The sequence below is a fragment of the Rhinolophus sinicus genome, chromosome 15 (genome assembly GCF_057876585.1).
Source record: "Rhinolophus sinicus isolate RSI-liver-muscle chromosome 15, RSI-T2T, whole genome shotgun sequence".
Classification (NCBI taxonomy): domain Eukaryota; kingdom Metazoa; phylum Chordata; class Mammalia; order Chiroptera; family Rhinolophidae; genus Rhinolophus; species Rhinolophus sinicus.
Window position 1 is genome coordinate 64,480,051 of NC_142515.1, and position 27,456 is coordinate 64,507,506.

At 56.0% G+C, this 27,456-nt stretch overlaps 1 protein-coding gene across 6 annotated transcripts; it reads right to left on the bottom strand.

The window, feature by feature from the left end:
• Positions 1 to 72: 72 nt before the first annotated feature.
• On the bottom strand, positions 73 to 27,232 carry OGDHL (oxoglutarate dehydrogenase L). 6 transcript variants are annotated; one of them, XM_074337262.2, is made up of 24 exons: positions 27,076 to 27,172; positions 24,707 to 24,794; positions 23,016 to 23,217; positions 21,139 to 21,309; positions 17,487 to 17,589; positions 16,946 to 17,061; positions 16,646 to 16,800; positions 15,710 to 15,859; positions 13,824 to 13,914; positions 11,758 to 11,937; positions 11,446 to 11,574; positions 10,535 to 10,714; positions 9,995 to 10,147; positions 9,344 to 9,446; positions 8,655 to 8,783; positions 7,499 to 7,649; positions 6,107 to 6,234; positions 5,018 to 5,196; positions 3,401 to 3,472; positions 3,174 to 3,299; positions 2,999 to 3,071; positions 1,510 to 1,673; positions 1,210 to 1,364; positions 73 to 800 (listed from the first exon to the last, which is right to left on the bottom strand). In XM_074337262.2, exons 3-24 carry the CDS (start codon positions 23,214 to 23,216, stop codon positions 677 to 679), a joined length of 3,033 nt encoding a protein of 1,010 aa, XP_074193363.2. In that variant the 5' UTR covers position 23,217; positions 24,707 to 24,794; positions 27,076 to 27,172; the 3' UTR covers positions 73 to 676. The 6 variants fall into 6 exon arrangements, with proteins under 6 accessions (XP_074193363.2, XP_074193364.2, XP_074193365.2 ...); XM_074337263.2 differs by having other exon boundaries at positions 15,710 to 15,856; positions 27,076 to 27,171; XM_074337264.2 differs by having other exon boundaries at positions 15,710 to 15,856; positions 24,707 to 24,779; positions 26,809 to 27,135.
• Positions 27,233 to 27,456: the final 224 nt, after the last annotated feature.

Genomic DNA, 27,456 nt, shown 5'->3' on the forward strand with positions numbered 1-27,456 from the left:
CTCCCCATTCCACACCTTCTCTAAACCATCTACCTCTCCCACCAGTTTTGCAACAGAAAATGAAAACAGAAATCTCTCTTAAGCATTTTTTAATTTCTCTATTATTTGGTTTTCTAGTTTGGTGCACGTGAGCTGTGGTTGGCTATACATCACACAGAAGCTGACATGTCTCATCCTGACACACCCGTAAAACAGAGCACGTATGAATCAGCTGGCACGGTTTTGCTTCACCTAGTTGTTATTGCTGAAATCTCTATTTCTAAGAGCACAAAAGAACATTCCTTGAATCTACGGATGAACGAGGACAGAGTGAACAGCAGCCTGATGTGCTAGGATGAGAGACCCAAGACATGGGCGCCTGGGTTTCTGCGAGAGATGCAAATGACACAGACGGGAAAGCCATACACAAATCCCAGAAAGACCAGGGCAGCTGGGGAAACACTGCAGAATGACATCCCATCTATCACCCCCTCTGGCTTTCTTGGTCCTACCAGATTCTGAAATCAGCAGGAAGGCAAAGGAAGCAGTGCCTACTCTGGCCTCAGTTGCTGCGTGAGCATGTTTTCCCCTGGAGCCCTCAGCAGACCTCTCCTGTGCAGGCTCACCGACCTTCCCCTCAGCAGCCCTTACACCCCCAGCTAAGCCCACGTGAGCCCCAGGCAGGCCTTGCCCAGCTCTAAAAAGTCTTGCCCTCAAAGGCCTGAAGATTGAAGGCAGTATCCAGAAACTTCTTCAGAGACACCAGGTGAGTGTTCCTGTTTCCTGTGGCTGGTGCAGCCGCTGGGTCCCGGCCAACATACCTGAGGGAGGAGAGACAAGATGAGGGGAGGATGGGGCCACTACAGTGGGCCTCCATTAGGCCTAATCCTTTTCATCATCCTGCTGAAGAGATGAAGAGCCTGGGGCTCCAGGAGGCATAGCACTGGCCTAAGATCAAAGGGAGATTTGAGATATGCAGGAGGTTCTCTAGTTCAGTTCTGGCTGCAGAACAAGGGCAAAGGTTTGCTCTCTGTAAGGTGGCACTGACGGGGGTCCCTGATGGGGAAACCGACATGTCCCCAACAGTCACAGAGCCAGTAAGGACTGGTTCCAATGCAGCCCAGAGAAGGCAGTGGCCTTTTCTGAGGCAGGAAAGCCAGAACGGAGCCTCAAGCCCCAATGCCCCCCAGCAGGGAAGAGGTGGTGGCAGCCCTGCACCCAGCCTGGTACCAGATGGGCCGCGCCCGGCGCAGGATGGTCATGAAGCGCGGGCTGATATAGTCATAGTAGCCCATGTTCTTGTGCTCCTCCTGGCACCACACCAGCTCTGCGCCTGGGTACTTCTCTGCCTCTCGCTTGACCAGGTCAAAGGGGAATGGAGAGATCTGGGGCAGACAGGGAGAAAGGGAGCTTAGCCGTGGGATGGGGGGCAGCTCAGCTCCCCTCACCGGCCCCAGACCTGGCCCTGCCTGGCACACTGCCCAAGGCCACGGGCTGGCAATCTGACTGCCCATCACTCTGACCAGGTACCTGCTCCAGGCGTGTGATGGCCACTTGCCCCTCCAGGCCCTGGCTGCTCCGCTCCTTCACCAGGTCATAGTACACCTTTCCCGTACAGAAGATGAGCCGCCGCACCTGCCCAGGGGTTCGTGCTGCGGCTCCGTCCTCAGGAATCACCCGCTGGAAGCTGGTCCCTAGGGGACCGACAGGGCATGGTACAGGCACCGGCTCCCAGACGGGCCGAAGAATCCTGGGAACAGGCCTGCATCCCAGCACCCCCAGGCTCTCCCCGGCCACTGCGACTAGCCCCGAGTTTAGATCTGTGGCTGCACTGGGCACCTCTTCAGCCAAACGATGGAGAAGGGGACAGATGAAACTTGAGCTATCGTAGGGAGAGAGGTATAGATAGGGGCTGGAACCAAGGGCACAGCTTTGGGACCATCAATATTCAAGGTGATATGGGGGTATGATGGAAAAAGCCCTGTGGGGAGAGAGAGTGACATCACAGCCCCATCTGATGGCACCATTGTTGGTCCTGGACCCGCGCCCCATCCAGCCGTGCCCACCTCCTGCATGCACTCTGGCCATCCGATCACCCAGCTGGAAGGCAAGCAGCTGTCCCTGGAGACCACTGCACATTCCTCCCTCCCTCAGGCCCACAGTCGAGCCCCATCTCTAAGTCCTGTCCATCTTTCTTTCCTGAGTGTGTCATGTGCCAGGCACCAGGCAAAGCATGCTGCAAAAACCTCTGCAGAAGCTACTGTAGTGTCCCCGCCTCCCAGGAGAACACAGAGAGACACAGAAGGTAACAGGCTGCCAGGCACCACCAGAGAAAAGCCAGCCCCAGGCATCCCACCCAGGAGGTCCAGCCCCAGCCAGAGCTCTGAACTGCCAGCTCAGCCACCTGCCCACACCGGAGGGACACCCAAACTCACACAGGTGAAAAACAAACGCCTGTCCATGCTGCTAGGCCCTTCCTGGACAGACCTGCCTGGCCCCCTACCACCCGGGACTGTTTTCTAAGACAGCTCTGCTCTGCCAAGCCGCCACTGGCTCCCATCTTAACTCCAACACTTGGTCGTCTAGGTGCTTTATCTCACTGACTCCTGACTCCCAGGTAAATGAGGCGGAGGGCTCCTAGAGGGGCACGGTGTTCTCAGGACCAGTAATATCTGGCTCATGAGTAAAGAAAATGTATGAGTGAGTAACACTCAGGGTGCTGTGAACCGGCAGAGTCCACCGGGGCCCCCACCTCTAAGGTCCCCTGGTACAGCCAGGCCAGCCCACTGGGGCCAGTACACTCCTCTGCCCTGGTGCTCAGCCCAAGTGACCCGACCCAGCCAAGCCAGCCGGCCATGCGCCAACTTCCTACGCCGGCCACTGGTGGGGACCATGCAGGATTTGCTGCAGGGCCCCCAGAGCCGCAGAGGCGAGGACAGAAGAGTCCCAGTGGCAGAGGCCATGCCATGGGCCAGCAGGCCGCACACCAGCCACCTCTCCAACACGCCCAGGCACATACCGGACACCATTTGGTCAAAGCTGGACTTGGCCTCTGGGTGCCTCAGCAGAGACTTGGGTGTGAAGATGATCAGCTGGAAGGGAAACAGGTGCCCAGCTGCCAGCTGCCCCAGCAGGCCAGGGCCCCTCCCGCATGTGGCCGCGGCACCACTACGCTGACGGCTAGGGCGGCTCACCGGCTTGCGGAAGGGCAGCAGGATCTGCCTGCGCAGCACGTGGAAGTAGCTGGCGGGGGTGGAGCAGTTGACCACAATCCAGTTGCAGTCGTAGAGCTGGCTCACCTCAAAGTCCTCGGTGAAGGCCTGGGGGGACAGGGCATGGCTGGGAGGTGGCCTGGCCTGCCTGTGGTCCTGGGGCCTGGTGCCAGTGTGCCCCTGTCCTGGGTAAGGTGGGCAGCACTCACGGGGTAGGCATCCGAGTCGTCATTGCTCATCTGCAGGAACCTCTCGGGCCTCGCTGAGGAGTGCTCCGGGCCCTGGAAACAAATGCCACATGGCCCAGGCTGGCCGAGTGGGGGTAGGGGGGGGTCACATAGGACAGACACCTGGTCTTGCAGGGACCCAGGTCTCAGGAGTGTAGATGGATTCTCAGAGAAGTTGCCCTCACTCTGGAGCCTTGAAAGAACCAGGAATGTGGGAGAAGAGGAGGAAGGCCTCCTGGGGGTGGGGGTGGGAGTGGGGGTCCAGCTGGAGCCAGCAGCTGCGGACATGCGTGGTGGGAGTATGAGGCAAAAGTCCAAGGTGAGAGGTCCTTCCTGCAAACGCTCTGACTGCAGCGACTGCTGCTCCGAGCCGTGCTGTGCCAGGCACACTTGAGCAGACCCCACACACAGCCACCAGCCCTGAAAGCAGCCCGGTGATACAGGTGATGTAGACAGTTACTTTCCAGGTGAATAAGGGCAGGGTAAGGAGATGAAGAAACAACCCCAAGGTCACTCAGCCAGGAAGGGCAGATCTGAACCCAGGGATGGCTCCTCCTGCCGCCCTTGCCCACGTGGGCTGCTCCGGCCCATGAGCACAGACTGCCCCACAATGACCTCTAAACTGGCTCCCCAGGCGACAGCGTGACCTGCACCATGGCTGCCACATGCCCCTCCCTTAGTGGGGACTCAGCACGGACCCAGCACAACAGGCACCAGCCAGGCCAGGCCAACCCTCCTCACCCAGCCTGGCTTAAGCTCCACTAGTGAGAAGCCTTTAGTTGGTGACCTTGGGCAGTTCAGGCCCCTCTCCTCAGGTGTGAAATGGGAACGGGACCAACACCCAGTCCTGTTCCAAGGATCCCACAGGGTTTTACACAGCATGTCAAGTGCTCAGTGTGGCCAGATCTGGCTCTGAACAGCCATGCAGTGGTGACACATGATCAGTCCCTGACTGGATGACCAGTCCTAGTTGAGGGGGGCCTCAGGGACATCCACTGCAGCCCGACCATCCAAGGTGGGGAAAGACTTGCCCCGGGTCACACAGCCAAGCCCACCCTGTGCAGTGCTGCTGCCCCTGTCCAACCCCGACCTGGTCAGGGTGCACAAGCAGTGGGGTGGCATCTCGTGACACTCGGCTCCTCCCCTCGCCTCCCCTCCCCCACTGGCCTGCATGTCCCCTCTCCCCATGTGCGGCTACACAGGCTGGTCACCGAGACGGGGACCAGAGGACAGGAGGACTGCACAGATTAGGTTCACATCCAAGCCACTAGCTGTGTGACCTTGGACAAGCTAGTCCACCTCTTTGTGTCTCTGTTTCCTCATCTGGAGAATGGGAACAGGGCCTACTCCATTAGGTTGTAAAGATTAGAGAATTTAACAGATGGAGGGTTTTCACGGAGCCTGGCACATAGCAAGCTCTCAGACATGTCAGCTACTCCAAGTTAGTAACGGGAAGGTCACGATCGACTTCAGACGTCTGCAGGCCCCACCCTAAGCAGACCCATGTGTTCCAGGGGCCCAGAGGGTGCCCTCCAATCCTGCACTCAGGCAAGGCTCCACCCACCCTTCCCCGGGCCCTGGCCAGCAGGCAGCCCTCACCATGCCCTCCATGCCGTGGGGCAGCAGCAGCACGATGCCATTGTGCCGAACCCACTTGGCCTGACCGCTGCTGATGAACTGGTCGATGATGCACTGGGCCGTGTTGTGGAAGTCTCCAAACTGAGCCTCCCAGAGGACCAGGGCGTTGGGGCTGGCCATGGCATAGCCCAGCTCAAAGCCTGAACAGAAGACACCGAGACAGCCTGCCACACGCTTTTACTAAGAGGCAGTGGCTCCACTGAAACGCAGCCCGTTCACAGACACCCTCCCTGTCCCAGCCAGGCCTCCCAGCAGGCCAGGAGGAGCCTGGGGACTCCTTGGGGCCCAAAGGCCAGGATTTCCCTTCCTGGGAACTGAAAACATGCCGGGAGAGGCCACCCTTAGCCCTGACTGGCTGTACGGCCAGCTCCAGCCTTATCTGACAAAGAGTCAACAGATATGCTAAGGAGGCAGCAGGATCCGTCTTCCAAGAGGAGCCCCCCAAATATGTGCAGGGTTACTGAGAGGAAGGGGCAGGGACAAGTCTCTGAGGGTCCCTGCTTCTGGGAGGATGCAGTGAGGGAGGATGCAGGCCAGCTAAAGATCAAGCAGAAGGAGAGAGTGCAGGAGACACAGTCTGGGGAGCCCCAAGCCTGGGGAGGGGACCTCAAGACAGGGATACTGGGTGCAGCACAATGGAGAAAAGACAAGGGTCAGGAAAGTGGAGCAGCCAAGCCAGGCTCAGGGCTAGCTGCTGGCTCTGTCCACAGGGACTATTGGGTTTTCTGGGCCCACTGGGGCTGGTGCCCAGCGACAGGCCTCTGGTATCCAAAGAGCCCCTCCCAGGCAAGCAGAGACCCCCAAGTGGGCTCCCTGAGGGGCCAGACAGGACAAGCCCTCATCTCCCATGTGGCGTTGGGGTCCCTCAGCACCCAGCTTTACCCCAGGGGTCTCTGAGCCTCTCGGCCCCTCCTAGGCCCTGGCCCGGCCCCTCCCAGCCCTAAGCTCAGTCCATGGTCAAAACGGCAAAGACAGGACACCGTAGGATGCAAGCCCTTCTCTGGTCCCTCGGTGTCTCGGCCCACCTGACCTGCCCCCAGTCTCACCCACCCAGAACTCCATACTCCGAGAGAGAGCTGTTGCACACAGTGTATGGGGCCTGGTCAGGCCAAAGGTGGTTCATGGGGACGCACGTCCTCCGGTCCACTTCCTGGTCATGGAGAACATGGTGCCGGTGACTAAAGAGAGACAGACATGGAAGGGGTGAAGGGCAGGCAGGCTGGCGCCTCTTCACCCAGAGCAGGGGGCCGGGCAGCAGGAGGCAGGCAAGCCCTCAGCACTGTGCCAGGAAACCTACCAGAGTCTCACAGGATGACGACACCAAGGACGCCCTGAAAGCCAAAGCAGCCTGTCGCCTCCTCCAGGCAGCCTCCCTCCCAGCAGCGCCCACATCCCACACACTAGGGGTTTTGGAGCACAGACCTCAGAGATTTACCTACAGAAGGACCCGACAAGACCTGCCTCGCGGACCCCCAAGTGCTGGGTAGAGCCCAAGACCCTGAGACCTCATACCCCGAAGACGCTGTGCCCCTGCCCATCCTGCTAGCCCTTCACGACCTTGCCTGCCCTGCCCAGAGTCACAGGAGGCAGGGACTGCATAATGGGGGGGACCTCGTTCACCCCACGCCCAGCGACGACTCACATGTGGCTCACGGTGCAATGGAGCAGCCCCTGTGCCCCTAGCTGGAGCAGGGCCAGCAGTGACAAGCAACTGAGGCCTGAGAAAGACGGCCTGTTGGATCCTGGATGTCACAGCACCATGACTCACTAACATGGCAGTGACCGAGCCAGGACCCAAAACATCTGGGGCCCCACACAGAGAAAACATGATAGGGACAACTGACAAGTGTAAAGTCCCTCACCTGGACTCAAAGAATCAACTGTGAACAAGCCAGATGGGGAGGGCTGCCTTGACAGCAGTGTACACACACATGCACACACACGTGCGCTCACGCAGGCACACACATGCGCACACACATGCACACAGGTATACACATGCACACACGCGCACGCGCGCACAGGCACACATGCGCACACACACGCGCACAGGCACACGTGCATACAGGCACACACACACACACACACACACGATGATCACAGATGACTACAAGCCTTGGTATCAATCAACAGCTTGGGCCAAGGAGTCAGCTCTGCATGCTTGTCCCATAGGGGTCAGAGAGGTGTTCCAGCGGCCCTCTGATGGCTTGGCCCAAGGGTGGGGGCTGGGGGTGCTGATGGCGTTACCTCTGATTACCTCAGCCAGACAACAGCCCTCCGCGGGCTCCTCAGACAAGGTCTGGAAGGAGGAAGGGCCAGCTCCACTCCAGAGCTCCTGGGCTGACTCCGGGAGACCCAAGCACAACTGAGCCCTCAGCTCCCCCACAGGCTCAGTGCGGAGAAGACCAATGTCCACAGGCCTGGCGCCCAGAGTCCCGCCCTCACCTGAATGTGCCCCTCTCCACGTCCTGCCCGCTGAGCCGCACGTGGATGCCCTCCTTGAGCAGGGAGCCGAAGGCCATGTACTCTGCCAGGGCCCAGTCTACCATCCGATTCTTGGTCATGTCTGCACGGCCCCGAAGGATGCGAGAGAGGCCTGTGGGAGGGGAGGGCCAGCCTGAGGGACCCAGGGGCTTGGCCACTCCAGGGGACAGCCATAGCCCCAAGGACCGGGGCCAGGTGTGCAAGTTCTGTTACACCCCTCCCACAGAGCAGAGGGACCTGGCCAGGCACGCCTTCTCCAGCACCACCAATACGATGGGCTGGCCTGAACCACCATCCTCCCCAGACTCCCCGGTGGGAAGGAGGAGCAGGTACGCCATATGTACACACTGCATGCCCTGAGTTGGGTACATTCCTCACAAGCGCACAGAGTGGACTGTCCCCACTCACCAGATGAGGAGACGGAGCCTCAGAAGAGGGAAGTCATTTACTCACAGTCACACAGGTATAAAGGTGCTTGGATTTGAGCCAGGCACGTGGGCCATGCTGGGCTCCTGTCAGCCCTACACCTGCCCAGACCCCCTGTGGTGTACACACAGAGTGAGCACCTCAGGACACCTGGGCCTCCATGTACATTGTGGGGGAAGCCCCTCAGAACCCCCCACATGCTGGTCAAAAGGAGCGCAGGTACCCCACTACCACCTTGGGGGCCCTCCAGGCTGCCCAAGCAGAGGCCACAGCCAGGATTTGTAGCCAGAAGCCAGCTACTAGCCCAAGCTCACCCAGGAAAGGCAGGGTCACCTCTGTCATCCATCTAGGCTGCCAGCAAGCTCAGTACTTCCGCCCCCCACATTCCTCCAGGGAAAGCACTTGCTTCCCTGCTCTCCTTCTGCCTGACCCAGGGACCGCACATAGGCCTGGTCTCTGAAACACAGCTAGGAGAGTGGCATCCACATCTGCAGGGCCTGCCTGAGAGGGGCAATTACCATGCGCACCTCACAGGGTGGGGCGCAAACAAGGCTCTAAGAGCATGGCTGACCCACCAGTCACCAAGTGGGGATGCAGGCCAGGCCTCCCTGACCTCTGAGGCCATCTCTCTTGGGGGACAACATCAGGTCTGGGACAGTGGCCCACGCTGGAGCCTGCACAGCAACCTCACCCGTGTGGATCTTAAAGTCTTCCAGGGGCACAGAGCTGGCCACGTTGCCGATGTGGGTCAGCACGTCCTCAGGAATGCCTGTGGCCGGGCACGTCATACTCTTGGGCTCCCCATCCACATTGAAGAAGCCTGAGATGGCAGAGACTCTGTGCACTTTTGGGTGGTGGTGGGGCCTCAGATCTCCATCAGCCTGCCTCCCCAGGATTCAGGGCCCACCCCTTCCTTGACCCCACCTGGCACTCAAAGCCTGAGCCCATCCTGGAGAACTGCGACAACTGATAGTCACAGCTCCAGCTCCTGCACCTACCCAATGTCCTCCCCTGGGCTCCTGCGGGAGCCACTCCCTGGGCCCAGGGTCACAGCCAACTAAGTCCACTCCAGGGAGGCCCTCTGAGCTCCTACCTCCCAGGGAGATCCTCTGAGCAATACCCCCTGGCTCTCCCCACTTTGGTGCCCACCCACCCTCGCTCAGCCCTCCTTTTCCAGAGTTCAGCTGCTCACACGTGCTCTGAGGGCAATGCTAGCCCCCCTCTACCCCAACCCACCCCAACCTGCAGGAAGCAGCCCCAACAGCCTCAGGGGTCTCAGGAATAGAGCCTGTAGCCTCTGGGCAGGGCCGCTCTCATCCTGGGCCCAGTGCTAGAGTCCAAGGCCCAGGCAAATCACTTTTGGCCACACAGCTCACTCACCGGGCCAGGGGGAGTCCAGCCAGTGCTTTATGTGCAGGATCTTTTTATCCTTGGACCTGCCATATGCCTCCTCACAGATCCGGTCATATTTAGCGATTTCTTCCTGAAATCAGGGTGAGGGCATGGATGGAGGCAGCGATGCAGTGGGCAGCCAGAGGCAAGGCAGACCTGGATTCATAAGTCCTGGTCCCCCTCACCACATTCTAGAACTCTCTGTCTGCAGGGACCTTGTGGCCAGAGGCCAAAGTCTGAGAGTTCAGGGATATCCTCGACAGAGTTCTGGAGGATCCCAATCAGCAAGAGACTTGGGAGAGGCGGGAAACCCTCAGAGCCCTGTCAAGGAGGGAGGACCGACATGGCATCAGGTAACTGTGGGGACAAACCCGGTTCAGGGCCACCTCCTGCAGGAAGCCTTCCTGGACTCCTGCCTGAGCCTTGGCTTCCCCATCACAGCATTTGCTGCATCCCACCAGGTTATAAATGTCTTTGGTCCTCATCTCCCTTGATAACTGGGGTCTGCTGGGGACAAGGACCATACTGGCTACTCCTTCAAATACCAGCTCCCAGCACTGGGCTGGCAACATCAGCAACCACGCAGGGTCCCGGCTCCACCACGGCCTACCCCAGGCATTTGTGAGGCCGCCCACCCACCTCGAACTCCTGCAGGGTGACCGTGCCCTCAGCAATGAGCTTGTCTGCGTACTTCTTCAGCACAGGCACCTGTCTGTGGATCTGCTTGTACATGAGCGGCTGCGTGAACATGGGCTCATCCATCTCATTGTGGCCGCGCCGGCGGTAACAGACCTGCAGGGACAGTGGAACACGGGGCTCAGGCCCTGCCCGTCACTGCACAACTGGAGCACATCTGGCAGGGCACACGCTCTGAGGCCCCTGAAAGGGCCCCACTACCACCTCTCACTGATGTCCCTCCCCCAAGCCTTTGTACAGATTGCCCTTGTGGCACTAAACCTTTTGTATCTTCCCAGCCCCGACTGTCGAAGATACTGCAGACCAGGCATGCTCAGCACAGCAGAGACAGGCTGCGCCCCCGGCCCCGGCCTCACCCCCCGGCCCCGGCCTCGCCCCCCGGCCCCGGCCTCACCCCCCGGCCCCGGCCTCCCTCCCCAACCCCGGCCTCACTCCCCGACCCCGGCCTCGCCCCCTGGCCCTGGCCTCAGCCCCACGACCCACCAGGTCTACAACAACGTCTTTGTTGAAGGTGTTCCTCCACTCTGCCGCTACGCTGCACACGTATATCACGGCCTCTGGGTCATCTGCGTTCACGTGGAAGATGGGAGCATTGACCACACGGGCCACATCGGTGGGGTATGGTGAGGAGCGGGCCATTCGGGGGTCTGTGGTGAAGCCAATCTGCAAAGCAGGAGGAACTGGCAGCGTCTCTGTTTACTCAGAGCTAGACGTCTGGGTCAGGGAGCTGGCGGGGGCTGGGGAGGGAAGGCCTCTGTCTCAAGGTCCATCAGGTGTGCCCAGGAGGCACGTGGGACAAGAAGGGACAACCAGACGTAGCAGTAGGTTCCACAGGGAAGCATGCCTGCTCTTTTCTCCTGCAATCATTTCCTACAGTGGCAGGAGAGAGCACAGGTCTGTGCTCCACCAGTTATTAACTGCACAACCCTGGCCAAGGCACTTAAATCACCAGAGCCTCAGTGTCCTCATCTGTGAAAAGGGCTCATTAAATCCCTATCGCACAGGGATATCCTGTGAAGTTGTTAACCCAGGGCTTCGGAGGCACAGAAAAAGAGCTGTCACTAAGCACAGCTTCCTGAAAGCAAGGCCTGTGGGAGCGGCAGTCTAAGCCTGACTGCCTCACGTGGGCTAAGGCCGCAGCTAGGACCATGACGCCCACCTCTGAGCCAGCCAGTTACAGCCTTTACTGCTTTGTCCTGACAACTTTCTCCACGATGAGAGATAAATAGATGAGGTGGGGGGGCTGGGGAGAGCAGGCATCCTGCCTGACACCACACCCTGGGACGTGACGGAACAGTGGTCTTAGAACCAGGACCATCTCTTCCTCTCAAAGCGCTGCCTCGATTTAGGGAAGAAGGATGCTGACGAGGCCTGACATGCAGCCAGGCCCTCACCTGGTTGTTGACAACGACATGCACGGTGCCATTGGTGGTGTAAGAGGGCAGGTCGCTCAGGTGGAAGGTCTCATACACCACACCCTGGCCTGCGAAGGCAGCATCCCCATGGACCAGGATGGACATGACCTGCAGGGTAAGGTGTGAGCCAGGAGGAGCCCCCAGACCCAGCCTGTGCAGAGCTCACCCCCTCAGAGCCCACCCCTCAGACCCACTCTCACACCAGCCCCTCAGGGCCTACCCCTCAGGGCCCACTCCCCAGATCCATCCTCTCAGACCCAGCCCCTCAGGGCCCAGGTGAGTTGAATTCACCTTCTTGCCCTGGGCGTCCCCGCGGTAGAACTGCTCTGCCTTCGTCTTCCCCTGCACCACAGGGTCCACAGCTTCCAGGTGGGAGGGGTTGGCCACAAGTGACAAAGTGATATTTCTGTTTGTGACCCGGTTGATCCTTTCATGGTACATGCCGAGGTGATATTTAACGTCTCCGGAGCCCTGGAGGTTGAGGGGAGGCCTGTCATCTCAGGTAGATAGATCAAGCCCCCAGTGGGGCTGAAGGACTCCAAACTTTGCTCCCTGGGAAGGCTTGTGCTGTCCCTGACCTACCCCCTCTTCCAGCCACCCCCCACCCCTGCACACCCCTCCTTGCCCTCCAGGCTGGCCTGAGAAAGGCTCAGAGGGCAGACCAGCTGCTCCCTCATTAGAGCCCTTCTGCATTTCAATTATGTCCCCCTGTCATGAATGACTGTTGAGTGGGACAAGGCTAAGGCACCAGGAGGAAGGGGCCGGCCAGCCAGCATCAGTGAAAGCAGAGAAAGGAGGACGGTTCAGGCATGATGTGGAGACCACTGGCCAGGCCTCTGGGCAAACACCAAAGCTGGGCTCCTCCTGACTCCTTACAGCAAAGTGACTAACAGTGTACATGTGAAACATGAAAACATCAGAGGAAAACATGCAATTTTATGGCCCTGGAGTAGGGAAAGCCTTTCTAAACCATGTACAAACCTCAGAAGCCATAAAAGATAAGGCAGCTAAAATCTGATGAATTTGTCACAGGGGAAGCAAATCCACGCACAGTGCTAGGGGAAAAAAACCTCAAGCTGAGAAAAATATAAGACAAATGAAGGCAAATGGCTGGCTCCCTAAATATATAAAGCACTTTCACAAATCGGTAAGATACAGCCTAAAATCCCACAGAAAAATGTGCAAAAGCCATGAAGAGGAATTTACAGAAGAAATATACATGGCTTAAAAACACGGAGATACTCAAATTCATAACAAAGATATGTTAAAACAATCACGTTTGCACCATTCATGTTGGCAAAGATGGAAAGACGGAAGGAGGGTCCTTGTGCACATCATGGGTGGGCACGCTGCTGTCTGCCGGCTCTGAGGACAACAGGCCTCGCCCCTCAGAGCCAGCCATGGCCTCGCTCAGACACCACCGAACACAGTACTCACACACACGTGCACTCATTCCAGCACCCTAACACCCATTGAGAGATGGCGTAAACCACAGGGACACGCAGAGCTCATGGAGCTGTGTACTGCCATGACACAGTGACAAGTCACTAAGTGAAAACAAAGTGTCGCAAGCTGCTCCCCTGGCCTGTTACAAATAAGGCTGGACTGGACAGATGTGTGTTTGTACCTGCATGGGACACTTCTGGACGTACACACCTTAATACAACAAACACTGGCCACAGTGGAGCCTCCGGGAGCAGGAAACGTGGCTCGCCAGGAAAACTTGCTCTCGTTATAAGCTTTTTTTTTTTTTTTAAACAATGCTCATATTTCTTCTTAAAACAAACAAACAAACAAAAACCCTAAAAAACAACCTAGTAAATACTTTCTTTTTAAGTACCAACAGAGGAGAGAGCAAGGCCGCTGGACTGAGGCCCAGCAGGGCAAAGGCGTGGGGGGTGAGGCATGTGTGACGTGTGTGCCACGAAGATGCTGTGAGCAGAGACATGTCTGCTCTGCTCACAATGCACAGGAAACCATCCTGACCTCTTAAGGCTGCCCCCGGGGAACACACGACTGAGGCCCTTCTGGGCTGGAGGACAGGACGTTGGGCAGAGGCATGGCCCGTGCCACAGTGAATGACTTCAGGACTTCCCTGCACTGTTCTGGGGCTCAGTTTTCCCAGCTGGAAGCTGGGAGGCTTGCCCAGATCCTCCCAGCCATCAGAGACCACAGCACTTGCTCCTACACGCCTTAGTGGCCTCGCGCAAATATTGCCAGCCTCCTTCCCACTCTGCTGCATGTCTGTCCATCTCAAGGTCTGTCTGAACCTGGAAACTCCTGGCCCAGTTCCTCCCCAGCCCACCTCCCAAATACCCGGCTCTCCAAGGGTTCTGAGACCTGGGCTTGGCACCCACCTCGTCGGCTGCCTCCAGCTTGGGGTCAAACTGGCAGAAGATCTGCTCCAGGTCCTTGCGGATGACGTTAGCCAGCACATTCAGCCGGCCCCTGGAGACAGAGGGGGCGGGGCTCTTACCTGGCACAGAGGCCACCTCCCCCAACAGGACCCAGCAACATCACAACGCTCCCTGCCCACCTGGTACCTAACAGAAGCAGCATGGAGTCTGAGGGAACCCCCTTTCCCCAGTGGAGCCCAAGAGAGGCCTAGCCCTCATCCTGTCTATAAGACGTGAATAACCCTGGCTGGCCAGTTCCCCCCAGAGACACACCCCTACACATCAGACTCAGGAGACCCTCATGAGCCGGGAGCCACCAGCCTCACAGCAAAGTGCCCACCCTCCCCACCTAACAGTAGAGCCAGCCAGGCATCTCGGCCCCAATCTGCTAACGCACCATAGAGGCTCACACGAGACCTCCCACCCAGCCCAGCAGCATCCTGGAGAAGGATAGGGGAAAAAGAACTACCCTGACCCTAAGATCAGAAGTTACCAGAGGACCTGTCCAGGGGAGCTGAGGTCTCGGGGGTGGGGTGGGGGGGACAGGAAAGCAGCCAGGGACCAGGGATTCTCCAATCCAACTGAACTTCTCATCAGGGGGCAGTTTATTCAGGGGTGGGCACCAGCCAATGAGGGTACACTTAGCCCTAAGAACTCACCCCCCAAAGCCCACGAACAGATACCAGCCCCAGGCACACACATACCCTACCCCGATCTCCAGCTCCACATGGCCTTGTGACAGAAGGGCAGCCCTTCTCCAGGTAGCCTCTCCCCCCGTTCTGTAGGGCCACGGGAGCCATATAAACAACCCTCAGTCCCTTCGGGCAAAGCCTGCCAGCCTCAAAGGCCCCCCTCAACTATGGAGGCCTGGCCCTGCTCGGCATGACCCTGCTGTCCCCATATCCCTGAGCCCTTCCCAGGCCGAGAGCCTACCCAGCACCACCACACGGTCCCAGAGCTGCTCCCGACCACCGCGTTCCATCCTCTTCCACAGGTCCACTGAAGCCACGGGCCCATGCCACCTCAGACCATGGGGCTAGCTCTGCCTGACCGTGACCAGACACCGGGCATTTCCAGGCCCCTCAGAGCATGAAGCCTGTGATGGGCAAATGCCCAGCTCTGGGCAGGCCAGCCCACAGAGTGGGGACCTTTTCACACTGCATATGGACCCCTGGACCCCCTCATGCTGATGCAGTCTGAGGCTGGCCCAGTTGCTCATGAAATGGTCACAGGAAATGCTCGGGCTTTGCCTCCCAGACTGCTCAGCACGTCCTCTTATGGCCCATTCGACAGGACCCCTGGCCAACTTCGTTTGTCCCCGGGCTATATTCCTTATCAGACCACAAGCTCCAGCTCAGAGGTCAAGCCAGTTGCCAAGTCAGTCTTCCAAGTCTTTATCAAGGTCACAGGGAAATGTGCAGTCAGCCTGCAACCAGAGGAAAAGACCCCTGGCTCACCTCCAAAGACCTCCCTCCAGGGGATGGCAACCAGGTTCCACCTGCCCAAGCCCTGCCCACACTTCCCTAGGACATGCCCCTTCTTGTCCTCAAGAAGCACAATACAACCCTTTTCTGAACTCTTGACCCTGCTGGGGACAGTGGCAACGTGGTGAGAGAAAAACAGAATCTGCGAGAACCTGGCTCCATGCAGCTTTTGCCAAGTGCGTGGCTCTTTCTGTGATGAGCAGACCAGGGCCCAGGTATGCTGAGAATTTTCTAGGCCACTCTGCCTCTACCCTCAGGTCCTACCAACAGCCCTGCTCTGATTTTTATCCCTTCCTTTCCAGCTCAGTCTGCTGGGCCTGGAGGAGAATGGAGTGGGCTGTGCAGGGGAGGGAAGGGGCCCACCTGTGTGGCATCCCCAGGATGACATTCTCAATCCCCATCTCACTAGATTTGTCAATGATGGTCTTCAGGGCAGGAATCATGACCTCACAGCCCTCTAGGCCAAACCGCTTCTCTGAGGACCATTTCCGGGCCAGGAAGTCTTCGAACCTGCTTGGGGAGAGAAGGGAAAGGAAGACGGGGCTGGGCTCATGGGGGCTGCTCATGAGGGCTCGCAGCAGGGTGCCCAGAACAGAGGAAGGTGCAAAGTTACCTCCCTCCACATAGTCCAGGACCTGCCACACACACCATGACACCCCCCCAGCAAGGAGCACAGGTCCTCCCAGCTTAACCAAAACCTCTGCCTACACCCGTTCGCAGCTATCGGCCTTTGTCCTTTCCAGTCAAACTGCTCCGATGAGCCATCTCCCTGCTCCCAGCCCCTGCCCTCCTCACCCATGTACACTGCACACGGCTCCCTCACCAGCCGAGACCTCCTCATGGCTCAGCGCACATTACAGTCCACACCTCACTGCTCAGGGGTCTACTGTGCACCCAGCAGCGGTGCCAGCTGCTGCTCTAGGGCCCCAGTTCAGAGAAGGTGGTAGGCAGTCAGTGGTGCCCACCGGCAAGGCCTTGCTATATTCACTCAGCACAGGGACATCTTTCTGCCCAAATGTGCCCAAGCCACTTTCTGCCACATCCACCCCTGCTCGGCATGCCCCTCCTATCCTGTTCTCTCAGGGCCCCCATCCTGCCCACCCGCCTGGCTCTGCCTGAGCACCAGCCCCAGTGCTCCCCCCATGGCTGCCCCCAAGCCAGGGGCTGAGGCCTACTCAGTCCTGCCCTCCCATGCCAGGCATCCTCCTAGTTTCTTAGCCAGGGCCTGGGACCCCTCGCACACCCTGGAGCAGACCCTCCAGCCACTCGGGCAGTCCGGGGGTGTGCTGAGGGCCTGACCTCATGGAGCGCACCAGCCGGGCCAGGAGTCTCCGCTTCTCCTCACTGGAGAACTGCATCACACCAGGGGTCTCGAACTTCTGCCGGATCCACTGGCACTGCTCCACGTCATTGATGAACATAAACTCCAGGCCGATGTGCTGGCAGTAGGTGCTCTGGGGGGACAGGTGGGTACTCCCTGAGAAAGTGGGAGGAGGTCCAACTGCCTGGCATCTGGAACAGAAAAGGCAGTGCCCTCCCTCCCTCTGGCAGGCTCCAGAGAGTTCCATAAGGTGTGCTGACACACATGCCTGTGCTCACCTCCAGGCGCCGAATGATCTCCCGCAAAGAGAGGGTGTGCTCAGAGCCCCCGATGAAGGTGGTCGTGGGCAACTGGAACTCCTTATCCAGGTCAGCCTCCCGTAGGTCGTAAAAGGCTGGGGAGGCACACACGGCACAGGCCAGGTGGCAGAGAGGAGGAGAGGGGGGCCCAGGAGGGCCGCAGCAGTGAGCCCAGGCACCCCACCAGTACCCCTGGTACCCTCCTGCCAGGTCTAGCCTAAGCTCAGGGATCCTCTGTCTGCAGGGAACAGGGGGTGAGAGTCAGAGCCCAGCTTGCCACCAGGGTGGGCCGGACAAGTCTCTCAAGCGTGCTGAGCCTGATGCACCAGCTAGGGAAGATGGGGCGACATTCCTCACAGGGACACGTGCAGTAGATGGGTAAGGGTCAGAAAAAAGCCTCCTGGGCTGCTCACTGGGCCCCGGTACCCACAGGCACTGCTGTCTCGGAGTCCCTCACAGGGCACAGGTACCAGCTGGTTCTGGCGTTACCAGGGCAGTAGGAAAGGGTACTGACTCTCACCCAATTTATCAATGGTTGTGATTAAGTCTGAGGGCACAAAGGAGTCCAGGTCTGCGTCCAGAATGCCCAGGGGGTCCAGCTGGGCCACATGATGTCCCCGGATCTGGGAGAAAGGGGAAAGGTCAGGCAGGGCCAGGATACAGCTGGACGACCCTCACCAGGAGTAACGCTGTGGGCCCCGGACCCTCACCTCCCACTTTAGAATCTCAAGTGTCCATATGTCTCCAGCCCCCAGTCACTGCACAAGTGCCTACAAGGTCCCACCACGGCCACTGAAGTGGCAGGAGATCAACTCTGTTTAAAAGTACAACATGCAACTTTTAAAAACAGCAATGGATGCATACACAGAAGTAGTCACTATGGTACTATCAGGAATTGCAAAATTCTAGAAACTTCCCAAATGTCTATCAACAGGAGACTAGCATACGGATATGGGAAATCCACGCAGGGGAGTACTAGAGAGCTGCTAAAAGAAATGAAGAAAATCCCTATCAGCTGCTCTGAGGTAATCTCCACAAACAAATTATAGAAGTGTATGGAAAACTACCATTGTCTATGACAGGGGAACGACAAGTAAATATAGGCATTTGCATTTATTTGTATACATACAAATAAATATATGCATTAGAAGAATAAATTGTAAATTAAGAAAACCAGAAAATATGAAAAATTATCTATGGGGAAAGGATGAAATAGGGTAGAGTGGCAGAGCTAGAAGCTAGACTTTTAAGAATACCTTGCTTTGAAGATTTGACTTTGGAATCTTGTAAATATTTTATATCACTATAAAAAAAATTAACTTTTAAAATTGAAAGTAAAATGAAACAAATGAATTAATGCATCCATTTGGTGGCACGATGCACGGAGAGGAACTATTCCAACTGACTAATAGAATATTCCCTAAAGCAAACAGAACTGCAGGGGAAAATTCATAAATTCATTTCCATTACCAATCGGCAGTGGTAGTGTTAAAATTGTGTTCTAAGACTGTTGTGTGGGGGCTGTAAGAAAATCAAATAAGTCATTGTATTGCTATCTTGGAGAACCTCTATTTTTGGTGTCTTTAAAAGGAGATGGTGAGATAAGATGAGGCCGAGGATAAACCTGAAGTCTCACGTAGAAGCATCAGTATAAACCCATAAAGTATGTTACCTTAAAAAAAAAAAAAGTACTTCCAGGCTGTAACCACTGAAAGGGCCCAGAAGTCATGATCAAACAACAGCAGTAAAGACTGCCTGCATCCCCTGGAGAACTGGTGGGTCCCAGGACGGAGCAGAAATGTACACGATGACCTCGAAGCATCTGTCATACCAGACAGCACAAGGGCGCTCAAAACAGCTGGGGCGGAGAACAAGGGCACGTGCTGAGCGAGGATGTGGGTCATATGTGTAATGATTGAAGCTCATCAAATATGTGTAAATTCATGCATTCATATCATACAAAAAAAGATAAATATTCATTGGCCATCTTTGAAGGATGTTAAGGAATCACCTCATAATTTTGAAAATTCATCAATAAAAAGGAAAAATCAAGCACTGATCCTGCCTTTCCTATACAATTTGTACCTCAGAATAAATGGAGTTGACAAAAGGAAGTTTCTCCTGATAAAATTTTCAGGTAATGAAGACACAATTAGAATGTCACCATTTTTACCACCCCTAAAGAATTAATGTATCTAGGAAGTAATCATCCATAGCTGCTAAGTGATGAAGGGCCATCACTACCAGGAAGCTGATTTTGAAACAAAAAAAGTCAAATCTATATTGAATAAAGCTTCTAGATCTAGCTCCCAATTTACAGAAATTACATGAGCAAAGGGACAGATGAAGTGACACCATGGGGATGTAATCAGCAAAATCGAGACTCAGGAAAATTCTACAGGATAAATAACCACAAAAATGTCAGGGAACACAAAAATAAATAGAAAGGAACCTGCAGACTACAAGAGACTTAAGAGCCACATCAACTTAATCACAAACGTGGCTTTATTTCGATACTAATCCAAACAAGCAAAAAAAAAACAAAATCGTAAGACAAACAGCCAATTATGAATACTAGCTGGATATCTGATGAGTCAGGATTATTGATATTATTTTTAAGTGTGATAATGCTTTCGTGGTGTGTGTGTGTGTGTGTGTGTGTATATATATATATATATATATATATATATATATATATATATATATATACATATATTAGTTTCAGGTGTATAAAGCAATAGTTTCAGGTGTATAAAGCAATGTAATAATAGACTCGTGGTATATTTTTTAAAGAGCCTTTATCTCTAGAAATCCATGCTGAAATGTTCGATGAATGAAATGCTATCTGGGATTTGTTTTAAAATAACCAGTGGCCAATGGGGAGAGCAGGAGGTGGGTAATAAATGAATGAAGACAGGCCCTGTACTGATGGCGCGGAGGTTCAGTACATAATTCTTTTACCTTTCATGTTTGAAAACGTCCATAATAATAAATGTGTGGGGGGAAGGGGGAAGTACGGTGTACAAATGACTCAAACCAGAACTCTGCCTCTTATTGGCCTGTGAGAAGCTACAGCCCCCAGCTGGTGTTCACCATCAGGCATAAACTTTGGTGGATTTTCACTAGGCAGATACAGAGTAACGTGCCTGAATGCAGAGAGTACCATACTGGGAGGCCTCTCTAGAGTTAGTCTTGGCTAGTTACAGAAATAACGGCAGCTGAAGGGCTGGCACCAATATTACCTCGTATATAACACAGAGTTTTATAGACTTTGTTCTTTGTTTTCAAAGTCAATGGGTTAAAATCATTTTCTGCTTCTTTCAGCCAGTTGCTCCGGGATGGCCCACAGGGTGCCCCGTCCTGCCCACCGGCACAGCTGGGGCACAGGAGTGCAGCTGTCAGCCCACACCATGGCTCACTCAGGACCAGGCACCTCTTCCACTTGCTAAGGCCCCCACCCCTGCTTCCTGCAGCGGCTGCTGCTTCTTCCCCAGGGGCCCCCGCGATGCCCTTGCCCTTCCTTCTGCACATCAGTAAGACAACTTTCTCTTCCGACATGTCTTCTGCCACTAATTCCTGGAGAAATCCCAGCGGCTGCACTGGTTTTGGAGTGAACACACAGAGCAGCCCTCCCATTAGTCCTGTTCAGTCAAGACCAAGAATATGGAATGTCGTCAGGACTGCTGGGTAAAGCAGGGGCCCAGCCTGGGGACGCGCAGGGAAGAGCCGAGTCTCCAGAACAGCAGCTGGTTGAGAGAGATGTGTTTACTGAACTGTTCACTCATCCCATAAACACTAATTAAGTGCCTTCTGTATGTCAGTCCCTGTCCTCTTGGTATGCTCAGTCAAGAGAAGAAAACAGCTATTAAAAAGGGTCAATCTACTCAACTTTCATTCAACATTTACTGAAATTGATTACTTGCTAAGCCTGCCTCTAGGTACTGGGGCACAGCAGTGTGTGGCAGGTAACACTCCATAAGATAGACCACACATAGAAAAGACCAGAGTGGTGTAAGTGACAGAGAGTAGCAGAAGCGAGAGCCACCCCACAGATGGCTTGGAGAAGGGGTCTCTTAGATGACGCTGGAGCTGAGCGAGTTTGGTTCCTGTCAGCACCTGCCAACCCCAGGAGTTGGTCCCACCTCACAGCCTGTGCCTGCCCTGCTGCTCACCTGGTAGGCCCGGATGAGGGACTGCACAGCCAGGTGGTCCTCCACCAGCTTGCTGCTCTTGGTTCGGCTTGAGACTGCTGGCCTGCTCTCAGGGACAACAGAGGGAGACAGTGGCTGAGCCGGGCCACAAGATGCTTCCTCACTGGCTTTCCGGAAGAAGCTGTCCCAGGACTAGGCAGAAGCAAGAAAACTGCCAGGTCAGGGCCTGGAAGGAGTGAGGGGTGGTCCTGGCTGGGGCCCCCGGGGATGTTGAGTGTTCCTCCACCATCATAGCTCTCAGAGCCTTCCCAAGACCATGCCAAGAGGACCCTCAAATCCAATCCAGGCCCCGAACCCAGAGCCAAGATCTCTCCAGGACCCAGCTAGGTAGGGGTTTGGGGGAGGCTATAACTTGTGACCCAGAGGCTTTAGGTGGCAAGGGGCTTCTACCACTGAGGGAAACATGCCCTCACACACAGTGGGTTGGAGGCGGCCTTTGTGCAGGGCAATTTGGCAAGCAGGCCCTCAACATTTTCAACGCATGTATCTTTTGAACTAGCAATTCTGCTGATCGAAATTTATTCTACAGATGTACTTGTACAGGTATGCCTAGATGTATGTACAAGATGTTCCTTATGGGACTTTATAAAAACAACAACATAAAAACAATCTAAGTGGAGATCAACAGGAAACTGGTTAAATAAATTATGATAAATTTAAATTCTGGAAGATTACGCAGTCTTTACAAAAAATAAGGCACATTTATTATTGTAGATGTGGACTATCACCGACATATACTGTAAAGTGAACAAAGCAGAGAGGGTTATGCTGTGCTACTATAAAGGAAGTAAAAGGCAGCTATGCATATGCCCGAGTACCACCGTGTTCTGGCAGAACACAAAGGGCTTTCCTCTCACGGTACTGGTGGAGAACAAGGTGGTACAAGTTCTGTGGAAAGCAACTTGGCAAAACCCATCAATGTTATATACACAGGGCTCTCTGACCCACAAGTTCCACCGTGGAGAATTTATCCTACAGATAGCTGTACATGTGCAAGATGAGAACACACAAGATTGTGCATTGCAGCACTGATCGTGACAGCCAGACGGTGGAACTGAGCCAGATGTCTGGCAATGGGCACGGATGTGGCACATCCATACAATGGAATGTTATGCAACTGGAGAAAAAGAACAACGAGGCTCTGACGTACCGACATGGAAAGATCTTGGAGATGTGTGCTAAGTGAAAACCGCCAAAGCACAACAGTGCTTACATTTTACTTCTGTATAAAGGGGAAATCTAGAGTTGTGTTTGCAGTAAGCTTACCTAAAGAAATGCTCTGAAAGGATACAGAAGTGAAGAATAAACTGGGATACAGATAGGTGGAAGCTGAGCAGATAGATGAATTAGGAGAAAGCATTTTTACTAACTCCATACGATTTGTTTTGGGATCATGTGAGCGTGAGTGAAGAGGAGACACACTACCTGCACTTTTCACTTTCGCCCTCTCTTTTTTTTTTTTTTTTTTTTTTTGCCATCAGCAGGTATTTATTTTCTCGGTTACCTAACTACATAACAAGAGGCCATCTGGAGACAGCACAGCTTGACGAAGAGGGCAGGGGCAGGGGCAGGTCTCAGACCAGGTGTGGTTGAGCGGGGCATTGTCAGGACTTCTCAGGCCAGCCCATCACCCACGGGCTGGTTCAGCAATAGGAAAGCAACAGCCTTTCCCCACCCAACATGAGGACAGGCTCTTTTACACACAGAAATGATGAAGGACCTGACAAAGAAACCTGCCCAAGATCACACAGCTGGCAAGTTCCTTCTCCGCACTCTCCCCTCCACAGCCCGGCCCAGGAGCTTCCCTCCCACACAAAGGGCAGGGTGGGGGTGCCAACCTTGTGGACACTCTGGGGGTTTTCCAGCCAGGCGAAGTACATCTCCTCCATGTAACTAGAGCTGCCTCCACCTCTGCTGCTTGGGAACGTGGCCGATGGCCCAGACCTGCTGCGCCAGCTGAACCTCTGGACATCACATGGGGCCAGAAGCCTCACAGCCTGTGCCCCCAGCCGGGATGGCAGCAGCCTCAGCTGATTCATTCTGGACATGGGCAATGGAGGAGAGGCATAAACCACAGTACCAGGACAGAGGAGGCTCTGGAAGCCAATCTTTCACTCATTTGGCATGTGTCGTCCTACCAGGCAGGTGGCCCTGGGCAAGGCAGTGACGATACAGAGGAGATGGGGACAGTCTGCCAGCCCTACTGGGTTCACTGCCTAGTCGGAGATCCCAGCTCGATAAAGTCCACCCACTGCTTTGGCACTCTGAGCCCCAGTCCTGCTGTGTCCCACCCCAGCTCCCTCCCTGCCATCCCCCAAAGCTTGGTACAGAGACAAGTACAACCCAGGCCCTGCCTCAGGGAGCTCCCAACCCAAGTCCTGGAGCCCACTCAGAGGGCCACAGGGCACGTGCAGTCAGACTGCCCAATAAGGAGTAGGCCACGCAGCTGGCCACCCTGGAACTTGGACAGGAGAATCCTCCAGGGGCTGGGCGCGCCATGCCCAGTCAGGAAAAAACCCGAAAAAAGGGACCTGGCTAAGTAGCACTATGTCAGGAGGCCACGGCACAGCTGGGTCTCTGGTCATTATGAACAAAAGTGACCAGTGACCTCATCTGCCTGCAGTTCTGACCCAGAGCAGCCTCCCAGGCCAGAAGGCCAATGACATGGGTCTCAATGGTCCCACTTCACAGAGAAGGGAAAGTACTAGGGGCCACTGGAGGGGAGACCAGAAGGCAGGCCCATGCCCAGCTCTCGGTTGGAGCCACCATCAGCTTCCATACCCAGCCTAGAGCTCACACGCAGCAATGTCACTCAGGACAGCTAACAGCTCAGGGGCTACCTACAGGCTGAAGTCCACCCAGGCTGGACAGGAACGAGAACCTGGAGTTTATCTCACCCCTGTTATGTCATCTGCCCTTTCCCAGGGAAAATTCCTGAGTAACAGTAGGAAGCTTCGTCCAGAGGAGAAGAATTCTGAGAGCCACCTCCAATCCTGGAAATCCCCCTATCCAGGCAGGTGGAGGGCCCACTCAGGTTCATGCTGCCCCCAGGCCCTGCCACGTCATCTTACACAGGACGTGAAGAGTAGGATCTCTGCCCACACCCCTCCCACCACAGCTGTGAGCAGAGCCCCCTTCTCTGACCCAGCCCAACGCCTCTGGGACACAGAACAGTTCCCCCGATGCTCGCTAACACTCTTCTGCCCAGAGAATGGCAGCCTGGGAGTGGGCTGCAGCACCAGAGCCAGCGGCAATGCAGGCAGGAGGGGCCTGCTTCCCCGTGTACAATTCAGTCCCAAAAAATGTGCCTTCTGGGGTGCAACTGGCTCCCCAGTCCTGTCTGGGCCTGGCCCTAGGCCAGTGCACCTGGAACCTGGTGTGCTCAACCAACACGGCCCCTCCGCCTCCACATCAGCTCAACCAAATCACGAAACCATTTGGCTGGGCCTTCTGCACGGGGTCAGGCCCCAAGGCAGGACAGGGCACAGTCCTCCCAGCATGTCCCCTCCCTCTGTCCCTCCAAACTCACATGAGGCAAAGGGAAGGGGAGATGGTCTCCTTAAGCAAGAGAAAGTGGGCTCCTCAGGCAACCAGCAGCAAGTCTGAACAGAGGAAAACTAAAAAAGCAAACATATATCCCAGTGCAGAAAGGAAGGAGGTGGGTTCAGTTGGAACCTGAGCCCCAAGTGCCCCAAGCTTCCTTTCCACACACTCAGCCCCTGAAGCTTTGGACCACCTGCCCAACCCCACCACCAGTGACGCCAGGCCCTACAGCGATGGCCACTAGGGGCTGGCTCTCCCTGGAGCAGCATCTCTCTAAGTGCAGGATGAGAGCTGGAGGCATGGGCTCTCGGGTCAAAGGGCCGGGATCCCAACCCCTGTTCTACCTCTGACCAGCTCTGAGGCCTGAGCAAACACAGGGCTGCCCTGGCCCAGATGGCCAGTGGGCCCAGGAACTACTGGCCCAGGCTGTTAGAAGAATCTAAATAACCCTCGAAGTTCTACCACCTCTATTCTAAGGCGAGGGAAACCAGACCCCAAGACCATCCATCGTGAGAATAAAAATAAAAGCACACAGTGAGCCCTGGTTCTGGGACAGGCACTATGGTCATTTAACCCTCTCGACAATTTAATGAGGTGGGTACTTCGATTAGCCCCATTTTATAAACAGGGAAACTGAGGCACAGAGAGGCTAAGCTGGTGAGTGATAGGGCTGTGTGTGGAGAGCCTGCACTCTCCTCACCATGGAGTCAAGATGTAACCCAGATTTCATCTAGACTATGCACTTTCCAACGGCTGCAGTCAGAGCTGCTCTCTGCCAGCACTGACCCCACCCCCACAGGGGAATGGGATGGCTCAGGAGGACAGTGACAGAGCCTGGCTGTGTCCAGCCTGGCTCAGTGCAGGAACACTGTGTTTTACAAATACTGAACTGTCCGGGGCAGCCACAGGACACCGCTGTGGCCTTCACCCAGCCTGGCAGGAGGTCAGTCAGCCAACCACCTCTGCCCCCATCCCAGCAGGGCTTAGGGACCTAGGAACCCTGGAGGACTGGGGACAAAGCCAACATCAGTATCGGGAGCCAGAACCCCAGCCAGCCCTTCCAGGTGCTTCCTACACAGGCAAAGGGCAGCAAGGAAGAGTCAGAGTCAGGCACCTTGCGCCCCCTACCCAGCCCAGCCCCTGGTGCACTACCAGGCTGGGCGGCTCTTGAGGGGGGGTATCCTCTCTAGGGACAAAGTTAGTACCATCCCCACCCACATTCCCAGAACTGTAACAACTACAGACATCCCTGGCCACTAATCCCCCCACACACAAGGCCCTGTCTGGACTGCCCCGGGGAGGACTGGTCTGCAATACGCCCACTGCAGAAATCAATTACTAGAGATCCCAAGATGGGAAGGGCCCTACCCAAGACCTTGAAGCCAGGCAGCAGCAGAGCCTGGACTCAGATTATCAGTCCCTGCATTCTGAGAACTGGGTGGGCTTTTCTCAGGAATAAGCACCAACTCTAGTTTGCTTAACCCAAGCGAAGGCCCAGGAGGCAGATTCCAAGGTGGGAAGCAGGATAGGGAGGGGGTGTGCTTATTTACTTGGCAGAGATGAAAGGCCTGAGCTAAAGCCCGTAGGTGAGCAAAGTACAAAGGTAGATGGGGGCTGTTCCAATATCTTAAGGGACGTGTGGTGAGGGCTGCGAGGGCGGTCCCTGGAGGAGTGGTGTCAGAGTGGGGTCCTTGGGGTCGGTTAATGCCCAATGCACCCTTTTGGCACCTCTGGGTTACCCCATCTCCCCTCCTTCTACATCTCCCTGGGGGTGGGAGAAGCACTGCCCAGGCTGGCTGTGGCCTCAGGCCAGTCTTGCCACTATTAGGGCCTCAGTTTCCCTGTCTGTGAGCGGAGACAGTGGTTAAAACCGTCTATAAGGGCTCTGCCCCGACGAGGTCGTGAGACTTGAGGCTGCCTCCAAGTCCTGCCAGGCACAGAACGCTGACCCCTCCCCATTCCCAACGCGGCTCTCCTCAACCCGGTCCCTTAGGAGGGGGTGACGAGCAAACAGCAGGCCACATAAGGCAGGGTGGACAGTCTGTAGTCTTCGGGCTGGAGAAACGCAGGTGATACCTGAAACCCCACCGTTAGTGCGTCGCTCCTTTACGCGAAACACTTGCACTCGCAAGGTAGGACCTGGGGGAAGGGCTGGGGGTCCTAGGGGACGCCGCGGCCAGCCAAGGGCAGAGCCAAGGTCACGCTCACTCCCCATCCCGCCTTCCCCGGCAGGGACCCGCTCAGGACTGTGGGCAGCGGCGCCCCAGGACACGGGAACAGGGAGCAGAGAGGAATCCCCCAAGACGGCCGGAAAAGACGCGCAAGGACCCGGAGGGGAGGGGCTGCCGCGCTCACCCGGCCGGTGGGGTTCCGCGCGGCAGCGTGGTCCGGAGTCTGCAGGTCGGGGGAGTGCGCGCAGGGGGTGCGCGGCGCGCTGTGCCAATTATTCGGGTCACGTGACGCGACGGCGCTGGCCGCCTGCGAGCGCGCTCCTCGGAGACTCCGCGCGTCGTGACGTCTCTATGGACGCCATGCCCCGCCCCTGCCCCCCGCCGGCGCTGTCCCCGGTGCTGACATCCCAGGCCCGAGGCAGCTGTGCCCAAAGAGTGACGATCCCGCAGACCGCACGGCAGGGCGACCTGGTACGGCGGGGAGACCTGGCAGGCTGCTGAGCCCCGGACCCCCAGTGTCTTCGTCCGAACACTAAGGAAATAAGCAGCCGTTTGTGTGTATGGG

What these genes read in the sequence shown, in the direction of transcription:
- OGDHL (XM_074337265.2), bottom strand. Translation starts at nt 23,216, where the DNA reads ATGAATCAGCTGAGGCTGCTGCCATCCCGGCTGGGGGCACAGGCTGTG. An exon ending in GCTGGACTCCCCCTGGCCCG is followed by an intron (nt 8,784 to 9,343) that starts GTGAGTGAGCTG and finishes CTGCCATCTCAG; the next exon opens with GCTTCTTCAATGTGGATGGG. An exon ending in GTGGAGAGGGGCACATTCAG is followed by an intron (nt 6,235 to 7,498) that starts GTGAGGGCGGGA and finishes GTCTCTCTTTAG; the next exon opens with TCACCGGCACCATGTTCTCC.